Source organism: Ascaphus truei, chromosome 11 (assembly GCF_040206685.1).
Source record: "Ascaphus truei isolate aAscTru1 chromosome 11, aAscTru1.hap1, whole genome shotgun sequence".
NCBI classification, from domain to species: domain Eukaryota; kingdom Metazoa; phylum Chordata; class Amphibia; order Anura; family Ascaphidae; genus Ascaphus; species Ascaphus truei.
The window spans coordinates 42,005,656-42,023,175 of NC_134493.1; the positions used below are offsets into that span (position 1 = coordinate 42,005,656).

The following is a 17,520-nucleotide window of genomic DNA, read 5'->3' on the forward strand; positions in this document are numbered from 1 at the left end:
ATGAATATGGATCACTTCTTGTCAGTCACTGATATCAAGCCTATCCGCTATTTCTGAATATTGTCTCCAAACTAACTTTCTAAACAAAGGAACAGAGCTAAAATAACAAGTTTGATGGCTAAATATTGTTTTTTTTTAGTAATATATATATATATATATATATATATATATATATATATATATATATATATATATATATATATAATATTTAGACTTAGCCATTTTATTTTTAAAATGTGTAAAACTTCTCCATTTAACCTCTCTAACTTGCCACTGTCCTTGGCGCACTTTCATCCTAACTCAGACTGTCCGTTAATGTTTATTATGATTTGTGGACAGGTTTGATAGTGTATAATCCTACAGTTCTTAATAAAGTCTGTAATAAAGTGCAAGTAAACAACACGTAATAATGTGCAAGGAAAAGGGATTCATACTTGTGTAATTAATTATAACACTGTTATTCTGTCACATGGATCATATTGCATTTACGGCCGTGAAACATTTTTGACTCCAGTTTGCAGACAGGACTGTAACAAAGTGTCTGTGCAATAATGTTAGATTACATGCACTTCAGGAGCCACCTGAGTGCCTCAGTATCCCTGTAGTGTCTGTATACTCCTACTGTATAGCGCTGTGTATATGCTCAGCACTATATATGGCTAAAATAATAATACATTGTCTCCTTTTTTTTTGTCTTGCAGCTTAATCTTGTAACACGCTCTTCCTGTTCTCTCCCAATAGAGGTTGCTCCCTAGCTGAGACATACTGTATAAGCACATCCCCCTGCTGGGTGCCTGTGCCTTTAACAAGAGGAGGCAGTTTGCCCTAACAGGGCATGCAGCACAGGAACTGCAGGATCAGGCAGTGCTGGGGACATTGCTCTGCAGAGGCCACTCCTGGCCCAGGCACACTGCTCTGCAACCTAAGGACTCCTCTGTGCAGTGCACCCTGCTGTGCAGCAGCATCATCCTCATCCTCAGGGCTCCTCCCCCGCTGCACACTGCTTCATTTAAACCTGCATTGGAAGCAGACTGCACCAGGGCTCACCTCATGGAAATGATCCATATGGCACAATGCAGCGCTTCACCCTGTGACCTGTGCAGGGACAGCCTGACCCAAGCTGACCTCCCCCTGCAGAGCTGGCAAGGCCCACAAGCGGCATCATAACGGAATGGTCCTGCTGTCATTGAATGAATGATGCTGTTACTGTCTGTGAGGACATTGGTGCTGAATGAGTGGGACTGACTTCCAGTGAGTGCAACTCACTCCAGATGAGTGACACTCGGCAGGCGGGCATGGTGACCTTGTTTAGGGTCATGCAACATTATATACATAGGAAAATGCTGTGCAGATGGTTCCCTGTGTTCCTGTGCTGAGCATGCAGACTCCAGGCTGACTGCTTGCCAGTGACATATCTGAGGCGTGCAGAGCTGTCGCTGTCGCTGTCTGATACATTCTGTATAATGCATTCCTAGGTCTCTGTGCAGTGCCCTGTCATGCTCTCCCTGCCCAGCCTGCTCCGCACGGGCAGCGCGCTCACTGCCAGGCTCTGCCTGCAGAACTGCAGAGCCCGCTCCTCCTCTGCAGCTCCGGCCAGGCGCCTGCGGGTGCTAGTGGACATGGACGGGGTGCTGGCGGACTTTGAGGGCGGCTTCCTGAAGAAGTACCGAGCTCGTTACCCCGACGAACCTTACATTGCGCTGGAGGACCGCAGAGGATTCTGGGTATCCGAGCAATACGAGCATCTGAGGCCAGGGCTGTGTGTAAGTCATTGGAAACAATGTAACTGGTTCATAATAATATAGACCGAGTAAAATAATCATATAATTCGTATTTATTTACATAACACAGAGAGTGTGTACAATATACTGTAATATCCCAAATATATTCCATCTGCATGTAAGGTGCAGCTGCTATTCTGGAGCTAGCAAGGCAGGCAGGTTGCTAAAAAAAAAGCAATACAGTGTATGCCTGCACGGTTAACATTAATATATAAAGTTATTGATGGTCTCCAGTAATTATAAATGTCCTTCCCTGCAGATATTATAGATATTTCACATGTTTGATCACCACACACACACTATCATTTTACGCATGATCATAAAACCCATTATCGTACATGCATGATCATTACACACACGGACATTACATGCACACATCAATTATCACAGCTCAGCAGCAGAGTCCTAGTCAGAGAGGGGCTCTAGCCCGTGTAATGGTGGGATATTGTGCATGAGGTTATTTAAAGCTGCAGTTCAGTCTTTTTTTTAAATTTATTTTTTTACTTCAATAGTTTCATGTGGGCAATCTCCAATTACCTAAAGAACTGCATAGCTGCCGGTCAATTCGTTCTCCGTCTATTGATCGGCAAAGTTTGGCGACATCTTTAAATATGGGGAATGTAAATCGTTGCTATAGGAACAAGCATGCTTGTTAAAATAGAATACAAGAAAATTGGTCTTTCAAAGTTGTTTTTTTCAAAACAGAAAATGCTAAAAGTATTTTTTCTTACTACAGAACTGATTTATTAAAAAAAAACACACACATGCAGGATATTGACTGAACTGCAGCTTTAATATGTGCTGTGTAATGTGGCAGGCACACGCTTATAGAGATCCATGTTAAAATGAAAGAAGCAGAAAGTGACACGGAATGTCCATTCGCATGTTATTACCCAGAATCCACAGCGGCAGTGGAAGCTTTGCATGCTGGGAGATAATGGGGAAGGGCAGGGTTGCAGACCTGTCTGAAACGTGTGAATGTGCTCACACACGTGATATTTTTATTTGTTGTACACTCAGTAGCGGATTTCCCATTAGACCCAGGGGACCAAAATTTGGGGGTGTCAAAAATGTCCACCCCCATATACATTTGCCACGCTATCGGGCCTGATGGGAAGTTATTTTATCTGTGGCGGCCGCCTTCTTACCTGCCGTCCTGCTGCTCCTTCTGAACCACAGAGTCGAATGACGCCGCGGACGTCATGGTGTCCCGTTGCCATGGCAAAGCGTCATCGCAGCACCAGATAACGTTGCATTACCATGGCAACGTGACGCCGTGCGCCGTCACGTTGCTGATGTCCGGTTCAGAAGGAGGAAGGGGGGCGGCGGGTAAGGAGTCGGCTGCAACAGCTGTGCCGAGGGGCAGCGTACTCTGAAATCCGCCGCTGTGTACACTGTACGGTGGAGGATTTGTTTGTCGCTTTCTTTTCACTCACCATAACGTAATTCGTCTCTGTTCAGGAGAAAGCCATCAGTATCTGGGAAGCAAAGAATTTCTTTCTAGACCTGGACCCCATTAGCGGTGCGGTGGAGGCAGTGAAAGAGATGGCCAACTTAGAAAAGTGAGTGTTCCCCCCAGACATTTAATGCAGGGGTTCTCAACTCCTGTCCTCAAGATCCCCCCCAAACCCTCCAACAGGTCAGGTTTTCAGTATATCAATGCATCAGCATAGGTGGCTCAGCCTGAGCCACTGATTGAGCACGTGTGCTGAAGCAGTCTTTGACTGAGCCACTAATTGAGCCACCTGTGTTGAAGCTGGGATATCCTGAAAACCTGACCTGTTGGGGGTTGTTGAGGACTGGAGTTGAGCCCCCTGCTTTCAGTGGTCTCAGTGCACAGGCTCTGCAGAGCAGCCTTTGTGACAGGTGACCAATGCTTTGCATGTACACACCTACGCTCTGTGCTTCACATGTACACACCTACACTCTGTGCTTCACATGTACACACCTACACTGTGTCTTTCACATGTACACACCTACACTGTGTCTTTCACATGTACACACCTACACTCTGTCTTTCACATGTACACACCTACACTCTGTGCTTCACATGTACACACCTACACTCTGTGCTTCACATGTACACCCCTACACTCTGTCTTTCACATGTACACCCCTACACTCTGTCTTTCACATGTACACGCCTACACTCTGTGATTCACATGTACGCGCCTACACTGTGTTTCACATGTACACGCCTACACTCTGTGTTTCACATGTACACGCCTACACTCTGTGTTTCACATGTACACGCCTACACTCTGCTTCACATGTACGTGCCTACACTCTATGCTTCACATGTACACACCTACACGCTATGCTTCACATGTAAACACATACACTCTCTGTATGCTCACATGACATTACCATGCTCTGCCATGTGCTAAATGCATCATTCACAGGTAAATCTTTGCTGCATTAATCTCACTGTTGGTTTTGCTGCTCTGTCACAGCACAGATGTCTTCATATGCACCAGCCCCATAAAACGCTATCGGCACTGCCCTTATGAGAAGGTAAGTATGATATGTCTCTGCATTCTCCCTCCTGTCTCTGCGCTCTCCCACACTGTCTCTGCGCTCTCCCACACTGTCTCTGCGCTCTCCCACACTCTCTGCGCTCTCCCACACTGTCTCTGCACTCTCCCTTACTGTCTCTGCACTCTCCCATAGTATCTCTGCACTCTCCCATACTGTCTCTCCCTCTTGTCTCTGCACTCTCCCATACTGTCTCTGCACTCTCCCATACTTTCTGCGCTCTTCCTCCTGCCTCTGCACTCTCCCTCCTGTCTCTCCCTTGTCTCTGTGCTCTCCCTTACTGTCTCTGCGCTCTCCCATTCTGTCTCTGCGCTCTCCCATACTGTCTCTGCGCTCTCCCATACTCTCTCCCTCTTGTCTCTGCACTCTCCCATACTGTCTCTGCACTCTCCCTCCTGTCTCTGCACTCTCCCTCCTGCCTCTGCGCGCTCTCTCTCTCCTGTGTCAGTGCGTTCTAATTTATTCGCAGTACTCATGGGTGGAGAAGCACCTTGGACATGAGTTTCTGGACCTGATTGTTCTGACCAGAGACAAAACGGTGGTGTCCGCTGACCTTCTAATTGACGACAGGCCAGATATAACAGGTAATGTGGGGAGTGGGAGGGGGGCTTTCTCACAGGGCGTCACTCACAGCATAATGTTAACTGGACTGAGTGCCCTATAACGTAATCCATATAAAACTCCAATAAGCACTCTCAGGTTCTTTATAAAAATTCTAACATATATCGACGTTTTGGTCCTTTCTCAAGGCGGCCTCAGGGGACCAAAACGTTGATATATTTTATAATGAAACACTTTTTGCATTTTTCTATAAAGAGCCAGAGAGTGCCTATTATCTTGAAGGTGTGTGTGTGTGTGTGTATGTATGTATGTATGTATGTATGTATGTATGTATGTATGTATGTATGTATATATATATATATATATATATTATTTATTTATATTTAGGTCCGGAAATAATTGGACACTGATACAAGTTTTGTTATTTCGGCTGTGTACCAAAATAAATTCAAGTTACAGTTAAATAATGAATATGGGCTTAAAGTGCAGTATATCAGCTTTAATTTGAGGGTATTCACATCCAAATTGGAGGAAGGGTTTAGGAATTACATCTCTTTAATATGTAGCCCCCTCTTTTTCAAGGGACCAAAAGTAATTGGACAATTGACTCAAAAGCTGTTTCATGGACATGTGTGGGCTATTCCTTCGTTATTTCATCATCAATTAAGCAGGTAAAAGTTCTGGAGTTGACTCCAGGTGTGGCATTTGCATTTGGAAGCTGTTGCTGTGAACCCACAACATGTGGTCAAAGGAGCTCTCAATGCAAGTGAAACAGAGCATCCTTAGGCTGCAAAAAAAATAATCCATCAGAGAGATAGCAGGAACATTGGGAGTGGCCAAATCAACAGTTTGGTACATTCGGAGAAAAAAAGAAAGCACTGTGGGCTCTGCAACACAAAAAGGCCTGGACGTCCATGGAAGACAACAGTGGTGGATGATCGTAGGATCCTTTCCATGGTAAAGAAAAGCCCCTTCACAACATCCAGCCAAGTGAAGAACACTCTCCAGGAGGTAGGCATATCATTATCCAAGTCTACTATAAAGAGAAGACTTCATGAGAGCAAATACAGAGGGTTCACGACAAGGTGCAAACCATTCATAAGCCTCAAGAATAGAAAGGCCAGATTAGACTTTGACAAACAATATCTAAAAAAAGCCAGCCCAGTTATGGAACAGCATTCTTTGGACAGATGAAACTAAGATCAGCCTGTACCAGAATGATGGGAAGAAAAAAGTATGGAGAAGACTTGGAACGGCTCATGATCCGAAGCATACCACATCATCTGTCAAACACGGTTGAGGCAGTGTGATGGCATGGGCATGCATGGCTTACAATGGCACTGGTCACTAGTGTTTATTGATGATGTGACAGAAGACAGAAGCAGCCAGATGAATTCTGAAGTGTATAGGGATATATTGTCTGCTCAGATTCAGCCAAATTCAGCGAAGTTGATTGGACGGCGCTTCACTTTTCAGATGGACAATGACCCAAAACATACTGCGAAAGCAACCCAGGCGATTTTTAAGGCAAAGAAGTGGAATATTCTGCAATGGCCGAGTCAATCACCTGATCTCAACCCGATCGAGCATGCATTTCGCTTGCTGAAGACAAAACTTAAGGCAGAAAGACCCACAAACAAACAACAACTGAAGACAGCTGCAGTAAAGGCCTGGCAAAGCATCACAAAGGAGGAAACCCAGCATTTGGTGATGTCCATGCGTTCCAGACTTCAAGGAGTCATTGCCTGCAAAGGATTCTTGACAAAGTATTAAAAATGAACATTTTATTTATGATTGTGTTAATTTGTCCAATTACATTTGAGCCCCTGAAATAAGAGGACTGTGTATGAAAATGGTTTCAATTCCTAAACGTTTCATACGATATTTTTTGTTCAACCCCTTGAATTAAAGCTGAAAGTCTGCAATTCTATTGCATCTCGGTTGTTTCATTTCAAATCCATTGTGGTGGCGTACAGAGCCAAAATTATGAAAATTGTGTCAGTGTCCAATTATTTCCGGACCTAACTGTATATATAAACGATTTAGCAGATCTTAAAGGTTATGAATTAAACATTACTCTTTGTTTTCACCCCTCCCTGTAATGCCTTGCTGTCTCTTGTCCCTTCTTCCATCAGTCTGCACTTTCTCCTCCCCTCTCTTTGCACTCCCTGCCTTACTGTGTCTGCTCCTCTCTGTGCACACTTCACTCCCTCCTCTCTTACTCCCCTCTTCTGTGTCCTCTCCTTGCTGTCTCTCTGTTTCCTCCTCCTACTCACATTGCCGCCTCTCCTCCCCTCTCTTTGCACTCCCTCCTCCCCCATGTGCACACTGCTCTCCATTCCCACCCCTCACCATCCATGTCTCCACTCCTTGCTGTCTGTCTCCTCTCTCCTCCCTTCCTTGCTGTCTCTCCTCCCCTCCTTGCTGTCTTTGCTGCACTCCTTCCTACCCCACGTGCAGAGCTCTCCATTCCCTCCTCCTCGTCATCCATCTGTCTCCTCCTCTCCTTGCTGTCTCTCTGTCTCCTCTCCCCTCCTTTCTATCATTGCTTAGCAACCGTGTAGCAGCTGAACCTTTGTATATTTGACCCCTATGTTGCTAGTCTCAGAGCTCAGTTCCTGTTGCTCTGCCCTGCAGGTGCTGAGTTGAACCCGAGTTGGGAACATGTGCTCTTCAGCGCCTGCCACAACCAGCTCGTTCTGCTGACCGCCCCCAGCAGGCGGCTCCCGTCCTGGAGTGATGACTGGAAAGGGATCCTGGATAGTAAGAGACCTCAGCTGATGCCAGGGCACAGGGGACCCTGTCAGTCAGGCCTGTGAGATTAACCAATCAGAACGCTCCATTCTGCAAAGCTCACACACACTGTTGACTGATGTTTGGAACGTTCAGGAACGGAGCGTTCTGATTGGTCCAGTCCATGGATACACTCATCTCCGCTCTTGGAAGGTTCCATTCTTCCATGTTTCACATGGGAGTCCAGTTCACACTGTATTGTCATACATACGCACGCAAACACGCACGCATAGTTTTGTTTTACATTTAAGACACTTATTTGACAATAAATTATTAGGATTAGAACTTGCCAGTACCAGCGAGTCCGGAGCACCAAAAGGATGCATCCTCCTCACTTCCCTGAAGCCTGTTTGTGAATTGCCCCCTTATTACATAGGAAGCTGGTTCCCCCTGTAGTGCTGCTTGGTACATCCTAACACCTCCTCCCGCATCCTGATGTGCAGACTGCGGTTGGCGAGACTTGGGGTGGGAATGAGGGAGAACTATTGATATTTCTTAGAGAAGAGGGCACGTTTATCAGGGAGAATTGAGCAGAACGATTTCAGGGAGACTTGGGAGGTCTGATGTTATGAGCAGGAAGCTGAATGTCTCCCCCGCGAAGGAGACACATTCACCTTACAAACACACCATGCAAGAATAAGGCTTTCATTCCAATGTAATGCCCCAAAGAGCTTACAACCTATTTTCCGGCACCTTAAACCCCCTCTGGATATAAAGGCACGGGGCCACGGTTGCAAAGAGGCGATGCTGGGTCACGCGTCGTTGCAGGCCCCTCTGGTAGAAGGGTTAATGACATTACAAAAGAGTTGAGTTTTGTATCAAATGCCACAAACAGCCCACAGCTCTCAGCCACGCGTGTGCGTGTCACAGTAGTAGTAGTAAACACAAGTGTAACACACAGGCTCCTGTGTCAGTCACTTTAGGACATTTGGTCGCAGACGTTTTGCCGCAACCAAATCTCCGCTGGCGTTTAACCGCTACTCACCTCACCGCCGCCGGCTTTGCTGCCAAGGTAAAGTCCCTTACCTTACCCCTTACCCTAAAACCCCCTAATACTAACCCTTTACCCTAAACACTTTACCTTAATCCCCTACCCTAAACACTTTACCCTAATCTCCTACCCTAAACACTTTACCCTAATCTCATACCTTAAACAGTTTACCCTAATCCCTTTACCCTAATCCCCTTGCCCTAAACACCTTGCCCTAAACACTTTACCCTAATCCCCTTACCCTAAACACCTTACCCTAAACACCTTACCTTAATCCCCTACCCTAATCCCCTACCCTAAACACTTTACCTTACTCTCCTACCCTAATACCCTACCCACCTTACTCTAATCCCCTACCCTAATCACCTTGTCCTAATCCCCTACCCTAAACACTTTACCTTACTCTCCTACCCTAATACCCTACCCTAAACACCTTACTCTAATCCCCTACCCTAATTACCTTGTCCTAATCCCCTACCCTAAACACTTTAACCTAATCTGCTACCCTAAAAAGTTTATGCCCTTACCCTAAAACCCCTTACCCCTGGATTTGCACGGCAGCGGAGAAGGTGCACCAGATACAGAAAGTAGAGCTCCTTTGCCTTGGAAATCAAGGTGTGGGCTGCGCCTTAAACATCTATCTTCATCCACTTAATAGTGCACAGACCAGAGGCCTACAAGTCCCTATTTATTCTCTGCATTCACCCGCTCACCTGTGTTTGCACCGTACCTGGTACTTTCATGTGCGCATTTATATTTATATCCACAAGCCACTATACAGCCACATTTTCTGGACGCCTTTTTTCACTAGGATTAGTGTTTCTGTTTGCGTTCTTCTCATTTCTTAACACAAACGCACACCTTGTCGTCTTCTGGGAGCTGCCCCAGATTCACTTCCTATATTCATTCACTGTCACGTTCAGTCATTCATTCGCGCTTATTTTCACTCCACTTACCATCTATAAGAGCCGTGTTACACGTATGCAATGCACTGCATCTCGGGGGTTAACCCTCTGTGTTACTGGAGCCACACGTCAAGAGAGCTGTGGGTTGGTCACACAATCGTTTGGCGCCACAGCCGGTGCTCCGCCAAGCTTCTTATCACCTCCAGCAGGGAAAGGGTTAATAGCGGCCCTCTTCAAGGTCCTATACTGTAGGCTGAAGACGACTTTGTTCAAAGGAATGGAGTTGAAATCTTCCCAAGCAGGAGGGAAGACGGCTTCACAGCACATTGAATAGGGTGTTTAATGAGTTACCGGTGGAGCGGCCGAGCTCGGGACGCTGTGTGCGGGTGTTATACACAGTGTGACTCTCCCTATTATTAGAGGAGAGGGTGAGTCTGGGAGGCAGCGCATTGGGTTAGTTAAAATAACCTTTTACGACCTTGTGTATCTGCCATGTCTGCTAAAGCTGAAGAGAGCTCTCACATGACAGGAGCAGGGGGTGAGGTGTGGGGTCAGATAACCCAGAGCATGGGGTGGTGAGGTGTGGGATTAAATACCCCAGAGCATGGGGTGGTGAGGTGTGGGATTAAATACTCCCAGAGCATGGGGTGGTGAGGTGTGGGATTAAATACTCCCAGAGCATGGGGTGGTGAGGTGTGGGATTAAATAACCCAGAGCATGGGGTGGTGAGGTGTGGGATTAAATACTCCCAGAGCATGGGGTGGTGAGGTGTGGGATTAAATACCCCAGAGCACGGGGTGGTGAGGTGTGGGATTAAATACCCCAGAGCACGGAGTGGTGAGGTGTGGGATTAAATACCCCAGAGCACGGAGTGGTGAGGTGTGGGATTAAATACCCCAGAGCACGGAGTGGTGAGGTGTGGGATTAAATACCCCAGAGCACGGAGTGGTGAGGTGTGGGATTAAATACCCCAGAGCACGGAGTGGTGAGGTGTGGGATTAAATACCCCAGAGCACGGAGTGGTGAGGTGTGGGATTAAATACCCCAGAGCACGGAGTGGTGAGGTGTGGGATTAAATACCCCAGAGCACGGGGTGGTGAGGTGGGATTAAATACCCCAGAGCACGGGATGGTGAGGTGTGGGATTAAATACCCCAGAGCACGGGGTGGTGAGGTGTGGGATTAAATACCCCAGAGCACGGGGTGGTGAGGTGTGGGATTAAATACCCCAGAGCACGGGGTGGTGAGGTGTGGGATTAAATACCCCAGAGCACGGAGTGGTGAGGTGTGGGATTAAATACCCCAGAGCACGGAGTGGTGAGGTGTGGGATTAAATACCCCAGAGCACGGGGTGGTGAGGTGTGGGATTAAATACCCCAGAGCACGGGATGGTGAGGTGTGGGATTAAATACCCCAGAGCATGGAGTGGTGAGGTGTGGGATTAAATAACCCAGAGCACGGGGTGGTGAGGTGTTGTATTAAATACCCCAGAGCATGGGATGGTGAGGTGTGGGATTAAATACCCCAGAGCATGGGGTGGTGAGGTGTGGGATTAAATACCCCAGAGCATGGGGTGGTGAGGTGTGGGATTAAATACCTCAGAGCATGGGGTGGTGAGGTGTGGGATTATAAAACCTAGACTCGGATGTATCAAAGAAAACTTCCTGTTGAAAGAATTTTCCAAAATCGGGCTGAGTGATCAAACGTCCCACAGAAAACCTACAATGGTGGCTATTTTTTAAAGGACTTTGCTACTCCATATACCTGTATCTATATTCCTTATATCTTCCTGTCTCCTACTAAACGAGACCAGACTGGACTGATGCTCTGCAGCACAGGAAAAACCATGCTGTTCGCAAATGTGTCTTGGAAAATATCTCTGTGTATGAATGTCACGTTCCCCCTGGCGTTTCCAGGTTATGAGTTTGATACTGTTACATAGATGCTGATATACTGTATAGTACCGAAGCAAGATTGAAAACGATAGGCGGTTTAATTCACAAACCTGTGCGAGATGGGAACAGGCCCTGTGTCCTGAGCAGGGATCCATCAGGAAGGTCTCGCATCATAAAAACATACTCAATAGATCAAACCAGCTCCTGTCCGTGTCATTCTGTACACCTCTGTAGCGTATAGATCCCGTGCGACGCGCAGTTATTAGGGTTATACACGCACAAATCCGTTACTCTGTCCTCGTTCTGTATTATGGCATTATGTTCCTGATATGAAAATAAACGTGTTTATGTATATACAAATATATACACACATCTCTATATGTACTGTACCAGTGATGCTGGGAATAAACAGATGGGTCTGTGTTATTTCTCTGCATCTATCTACTGAATCTTACATATTGTTCTGGCCGCGTGGTGATACTCAGCGTTACTGTATAGCACCGTTTGATAACCCTCGGTCTGACTTCTTTGGAGATTGACCATTCTCTTTATCATTTCCAAACAGGAGGGGAACGACCTGGCGAGGGTACTCGCTAAACTGCTATGTGGGGGGAAAAGGGGCATGGATGGTTTTTAAACCCTTTCGGCGAAGTGGCCACTAAATTCTCTAAACTGTGAGGGTTTCTCCACATGCCCAGGGGGAGAAACTGACCTGACTCAACAACAACAAGAGTAACTGCATCACTCATACACAACTGTGACACTAACAGTGGTCTAACACAAAGCAATTTCATACAAAGAGAGCATCTTATCCGGTGCTCTGCAACACATCACCCCACCACCCAGCATGCAAGAGGAGTGTGTAACAAAACATCACCCCACCACCCAGCATGCAAGAGGAGTGTATAACATCACATCACCCCACCACCCAGCATGCAAGAGGAGTGTGTAACATCACATCACCCCACCACCCAGCATGCAAGAGGAGTGTGTAACATCCCATCGCCCCACCACCCAGCATGCAAGAGGAGTGTGTAACATCACATCACCACCCAGCATGCAAGAGGAGTGTGCAACATCACATCACATCACCTCACCATCCAGCATGCAAGAGGAGTGTATAACATCACATCACCCCACCATCCAGCATGCAAGAGGAGTGTGTAACATCACATCACCACCCAGCATGCAAGAGGAGTGAATAACATCACATCACCCCACCATCCAGCATGCAAGAGGAGTGTGTAACATCCCATCGCCCCACCATCCAGCATGCAAGAGGAGTGTATAACATCACATCACCCCACCATCCAGCATGCAAGAGGAGTGTGTAACATCACATCACCACCCAGCATGCAAGAGGAGTGAATAACATCACATCACCCCACCGTCCAGCATGCAAGAGGAGTGTGTAACATCACATCACCCCACCATCCAGCATGCAAGAGGAGTGTGTAACATCGCATCACCCCACCATCCAGCATGCAAGAGGAGTGTATAACATCACATCACCCCACCATCCAGCATGCAAGAGGAGTGTATAACATCACATCACCCCACCATCCAGCATGCAAGGAGTGTGTAACATCACATCACCCCACCATCCAGCATGCAAGAGGAGTGTGTGTCACATCACATCACCCCACCATCCAGCATGCAAGAGGAGTGTATAACATCACATCACCCCACCGTCCAGCATGCAAGAGGAGTGTGTAACATCACATCACCCCACCATCCAGCATGCAAGAGGAGTGTGTAACATCGCATCACCCCACCATCCAGCATGCAAGAGGAGTGTGTGTCACATCACATCACCCCACCATCCAGCATGCAAGAGGAGTGTGTAACATCACATCGCCCCACCACCCAGCATGCAAGAAGAGTGTGTAACATCACATCACCCCACCATCCAGCATGCAAGAGGAGTGTGTAACATCACATCACCCCACCATCCAGCATGCAAGAGGAGTGTATAACATCACATCACACCACCATCCAGCATGCAAGGAGTGTGTAACATCACATCACCCCACCATCCAGCATGCAAGAGGAGTGTGTAACATCACATCACCCCACCACCCAGCATGCAAGAGGAGTGTGTGTAACTTCACATCACCCCACCATCCAGCATGTAAGGAGTGTGTAACATCACATCACCCCACCATCCAGCATGCAAGAGGAGTGTGTAACATCCCATCGCCCCACCATCCAGCATGCAAGAGGAGTGTGTAACATCACATCACCCCACCACCCAGCATGCAAGAGGAGTGTGTAACATCACATCACCCCACCACCCAGCATGCAAGAGGAGTGTCACTCCACTGGATAGTGGGGTGATGTGATGCAGAGCAGCGGATAAGATGATCTTTGGATCTTTCGTACATCACCGTCCTACAGACTAAGTATTCACAGGTTACATTGTAGCTACGGGACTCCTCTGTTCCTCCTGAAGGGCAGTACCACTCTTATGTGGGAACGGGCCAAGAAGGGATAAGTGCCTGAGACATAGCCGCCTCCCTTGATTTTTGGATTGTGTTTTCCCTTTTTGTGTTGTTGCCTTTTTGGCAGTGTGTAGCACCATTTTGTGCACTTTATTGTGATATGTGTAGTGTGTAGATCAGTGTGTTGTTTGTCTTCCTTGTCCCCCTTCCCCAGTCCTCCTGGGTCTACCCCTCGCTGGGGGAGTATTTGCCTGGGTAATTGCATCCTGGCAGTGCCCGGTGTAATAGGCTCTGTTTATGAGATTTGTTTGCTCTCTTTGCATTAAACTGCTTTATGTTTGATCTCTATTGGTGTCACAGCTGTTTATGAGTGCTGCAGGTACTCTTGTTTTTGTATCTGTCTAGCGTTTAGGGAGACCCTTATGCCTGCGTGCACCACTCTTTGTGTGTCTTTATATATGTAGTAGTAGAACTTATTGACTCTAGATTATGTATAAACTGACCCCACTGAATCGCAAAGTAATGAACTATGGTCCAGATCCGCAAAGCTCCTTTAAGTCACGTTAATACTAACACTGTATCTTCAAATGACAGTAACGTAACGGTAAAGGAACAATACATGCCTTTTTTTCACACAGGTTTGCAGCAGGGGGTCTTCAGACTCAACTCCTTTAATTTCAGCGCTAGGGACCCCCTGAATCCGGAGATACTTACCTCCATAGTAAGTGCCCGTAGCCGCTCTGGCTGAGCTAGCTGGGGTTTAAAGCTTCCGCATCACGTGGGCCAATAGGAAGCTGAACCGGGTGACATCACGGCTTCCTATTGGCCCGCAGGGAGCGGGAGCTTTGAAACTCCGACATAACATGAAACCCGGTAGCCTGTGAGGGAGAATACAAGAGGTTAAAAGGCGCTCTCACTTTAGCAGACCAAAAGAACCACACCCTAGCTGGCAGGTCTGCTAGCTGATTGGAAAGGGGAGGTTTAAAAGGCTGACAGCAGATTTCTTCCAGGCTGTCATTCTGCCTCTGAACCTGTGAGGAAATAGGTTGCAGTGAGCCTGGCTGAGGGGAGAGCCTGGCTGAGGGGAGGGAGAGCCTGGCTGAGGGGAGAGCCTGGCTGAGGGGAGGGAAGAGCCTGGCTGAGGGGAGGGAAGAGCCTGGCTGAGGGGAGGGAAGAGCCTGGCTGAGGGGAGGGAAGAGCCTGGCTGAAGGGAGAGCCTGGCTGAGGGGAGGGGAGAGCCTGGCTGAGGGCCCGGAGATCCAGGCTGAGGGGAGAGCCTGGCTGAGGGGAGAGCCTGGCTGAGGGGAGAGCCTGGTTGAGGGGAGGGGAGAGCCTGGCTGAGGGGAGAGCCTGGCTAAGGGGAGGGGAGAGCCTGGCTGAGGGCCCGGAGAACCAGGCTGAGGGGAGAGCCTGGCTGAGGGCCCGGAGAACCAGGCTGAGGGGAGAGCCTGGCTGAGGGGAGAGCCTGAACTCCCTGGTGTGTACCTGGAACTAAGGACTATTGTGTTTGTTGCAGACTTATGCCATTTACTTTCATTGCTTTATTCTCTGTGCAACTACCACCTGCTTCCCTGGTAAGGGGACTAAAGCACTTTTCGATGCAAGAAAGTGGTGTGTAAGCTCTTCTCTGACCATACCGACAAGGCCGCTCCGTCACATAGCCGAACCGAGAGGCTCCCGGCACCCCCTGCGGAAGCAAGTAGCTCCGGAAGCAGGGGGTCCCCAGAGCTGAAATGAATGGGGGTTCAGCTCCGGGGACCCATGTTTTCTCCGGTAAAGAGCATAACGTTCAGTATAACGTCCGTTAGCGATGGACATGCAGTAAGGCCGCGGCTCCTTACTCCCTGCAACCGCGTGCGTGGCGTGAACAAAAGGCCGTACCTAAGGCAGGCCATTGAGCGTACGACCGCGCGCGTGATGAAGCGAGACGGCGCTCGCAATTTGGGAGGAGAGAAATAAATTTGATTTGGCCCCGCGACGGCCAGGTCACGTGGGCGGTTCAGCCAATGAGGGCGAACCACTCACCTGACGTCACGACCTCGCCTCCCCATCGCTGTGGCTCACAGGCCACAAATCGTTCGGCTGACGGGCGCACGACTACTATATCCGCGGCCTAAGACGTGATCATAACACCGCACATCCACCAAAGTCCGTTTAGGTAAATGCGGGGACTTACCATTGCGTTAGGCCAGTCCTTAAACTCGCTGTTACTCCCACCCGGACCCTGAATTCGGGCTTTCCCAGGGTCTGGATGGGAGTAACACCAGAGCATTAGTCAACTAGCACAGCATCATTTCCCGGCGTTATTCTCCTCTCGAGTTGAGACCTATTTCAGGGTCAGGGTGGGAGTAACGGTAAGAGCGATATAACGTCACGTTATTGGCAGATAACACACTGTTAGACTATGCTAATGAGATGTAGAGCGCCCGTTGTTATAATATAATTAGCTCTGAGGATAGCTCTGTTCCGCAGGGAACATAACGGCCGTCCCGATTTTAGGTAACGTCCCGTTATGAGACCGGATTTCACGGAGCATTATAGATCTCGGCCTGAGAATGCACAGTGCGCGGTCAATCCTTCTCTCCCAGAGTTCCCTGCTGGTCTATTAACGGCCTAGAGTGCCTACCGCGTGGTTTGCCTACCCCACCATACAAACTTAGACGACACAGTTTTTTGTGGAAGTTAAAATGGTCACAGCTTTATTGTTTAACAATACTATCAAATAACTGTCAGCCATAAACTTAGTCCTTTGTCGTCCCTATTCTCGGTATCTTCCAGCGGGAGGAGCCCTCCTCCGCCCGCCCTATTCTACCGTCAACCGGGAGACACACTCTCCGCCGTGATGGACACTCTCGCCCCTTACTCACGGCCCCGTCATCCGTTCACCCTAGGTCCCCCTTTTCATGGCCGTCTGGGCCTACCCGCATAGGATAGAGCCCAGCTACCTAAGATCGGTGCCAGGGGTACAGCGACCGACCGCCTGCGTCGGCGCCTCCAGCTCGCACGATCTTTTCAGGGGGACCGTTACCTGGTGGCCCATCCGCATCGGGTGGAGCCCCATTTCGGGCATTTACGGTGTCCCTACGATGGCCTGACAGTTCCGCCACCCGGAGGACCTATTAAGGCCCCTTATTGGGGACTCACCCCACACACCAAGCTGTGACCCTAAACCCGGACTGCTGATCGCTTGCAAAGGCCTGCGCATGTTGTCAATAAAAATATCCAGGCCCTCGTCTGTTAGGTGCACCCCGTCCTTCCTGTGCCACCTGCGCCCCCTGTCTTCGAATTCCCCATGCTTCACCGTCCGCCACCCCACAAGAGAGGATGAAATTACGGATGTCTCTGTTAACTTCTCGCCTTGCCTTCTCTATGCCCACCCAACTGCGCGCCCCCCTCCATACCAGCCGAGGTATAATCTCTGACCAAATAATGACACGTCACTCCAGAGGGCTTTAAATCTGGCGCAGTCGGCGTGTATCTGGAGGATTAAGTCTAAAGACTTGGTGGCCACCATGTCGTTCCCGCCCAGGTGGATCATTATCTCGTGGGGCTTTCCTCCATACACTGCCAGCGCACTTGTGGTGGTCGGCACCAAGTCTCTCCAGCACATCCCTCTCTT

The 17,520-nt window shown here is 48.5% G+C and overlaps 1 protein-coding gene across 5 annotated transcripts in view; it reads left to right on the top strand.

Annotated features, from left to right (window-relative positions):
• Nucleotides 1–699: 699 nt before the first annotated feature.
• The window catches only part of NT5M (5',3'-nucleotidase, mitochondrial), a 33,137-nt gene continuing 16,316 nt past the window's right edge, over nt 700–17,520 (top strand). Inside the window, exons 1-6 of one of the 5 annotated variants that reach the window (XM_075565862.1) lie at nt 712–1,763; nt 3,243–3,343; nt 4,235–4,295; nt 4,786–4,900; nt 7,515–7,640; nt 12,026–14,249. In XM_075565862.1, coding sequence (XP_075421977.1) covers nt 1,497–1,763; nt 3,243–3,343; nt 4,235–4,295; nt 4,786–4,900; nt 7,515–7,640; nt 12,026–12,057 — 702 coding nt within the window. In that variant the 5' untranslated portion in view covers nt 712–1,496 and the 3' untranslated portion in view covers nt 12,058–14,249. Of the gene's footprint in view, nt 1,764–3,242; nt 3,344–4,234; nt 4,296–4,785; nt 4,901–5,459; nt 6,817–7,514; nt 14,250–17,520 lie in introns of those variants that run through there. The other 4 variants (XR_012787404.1, XM_075565858.1, XM_075565861.1 and 1 more) reach the window with 4 other exon arrangements.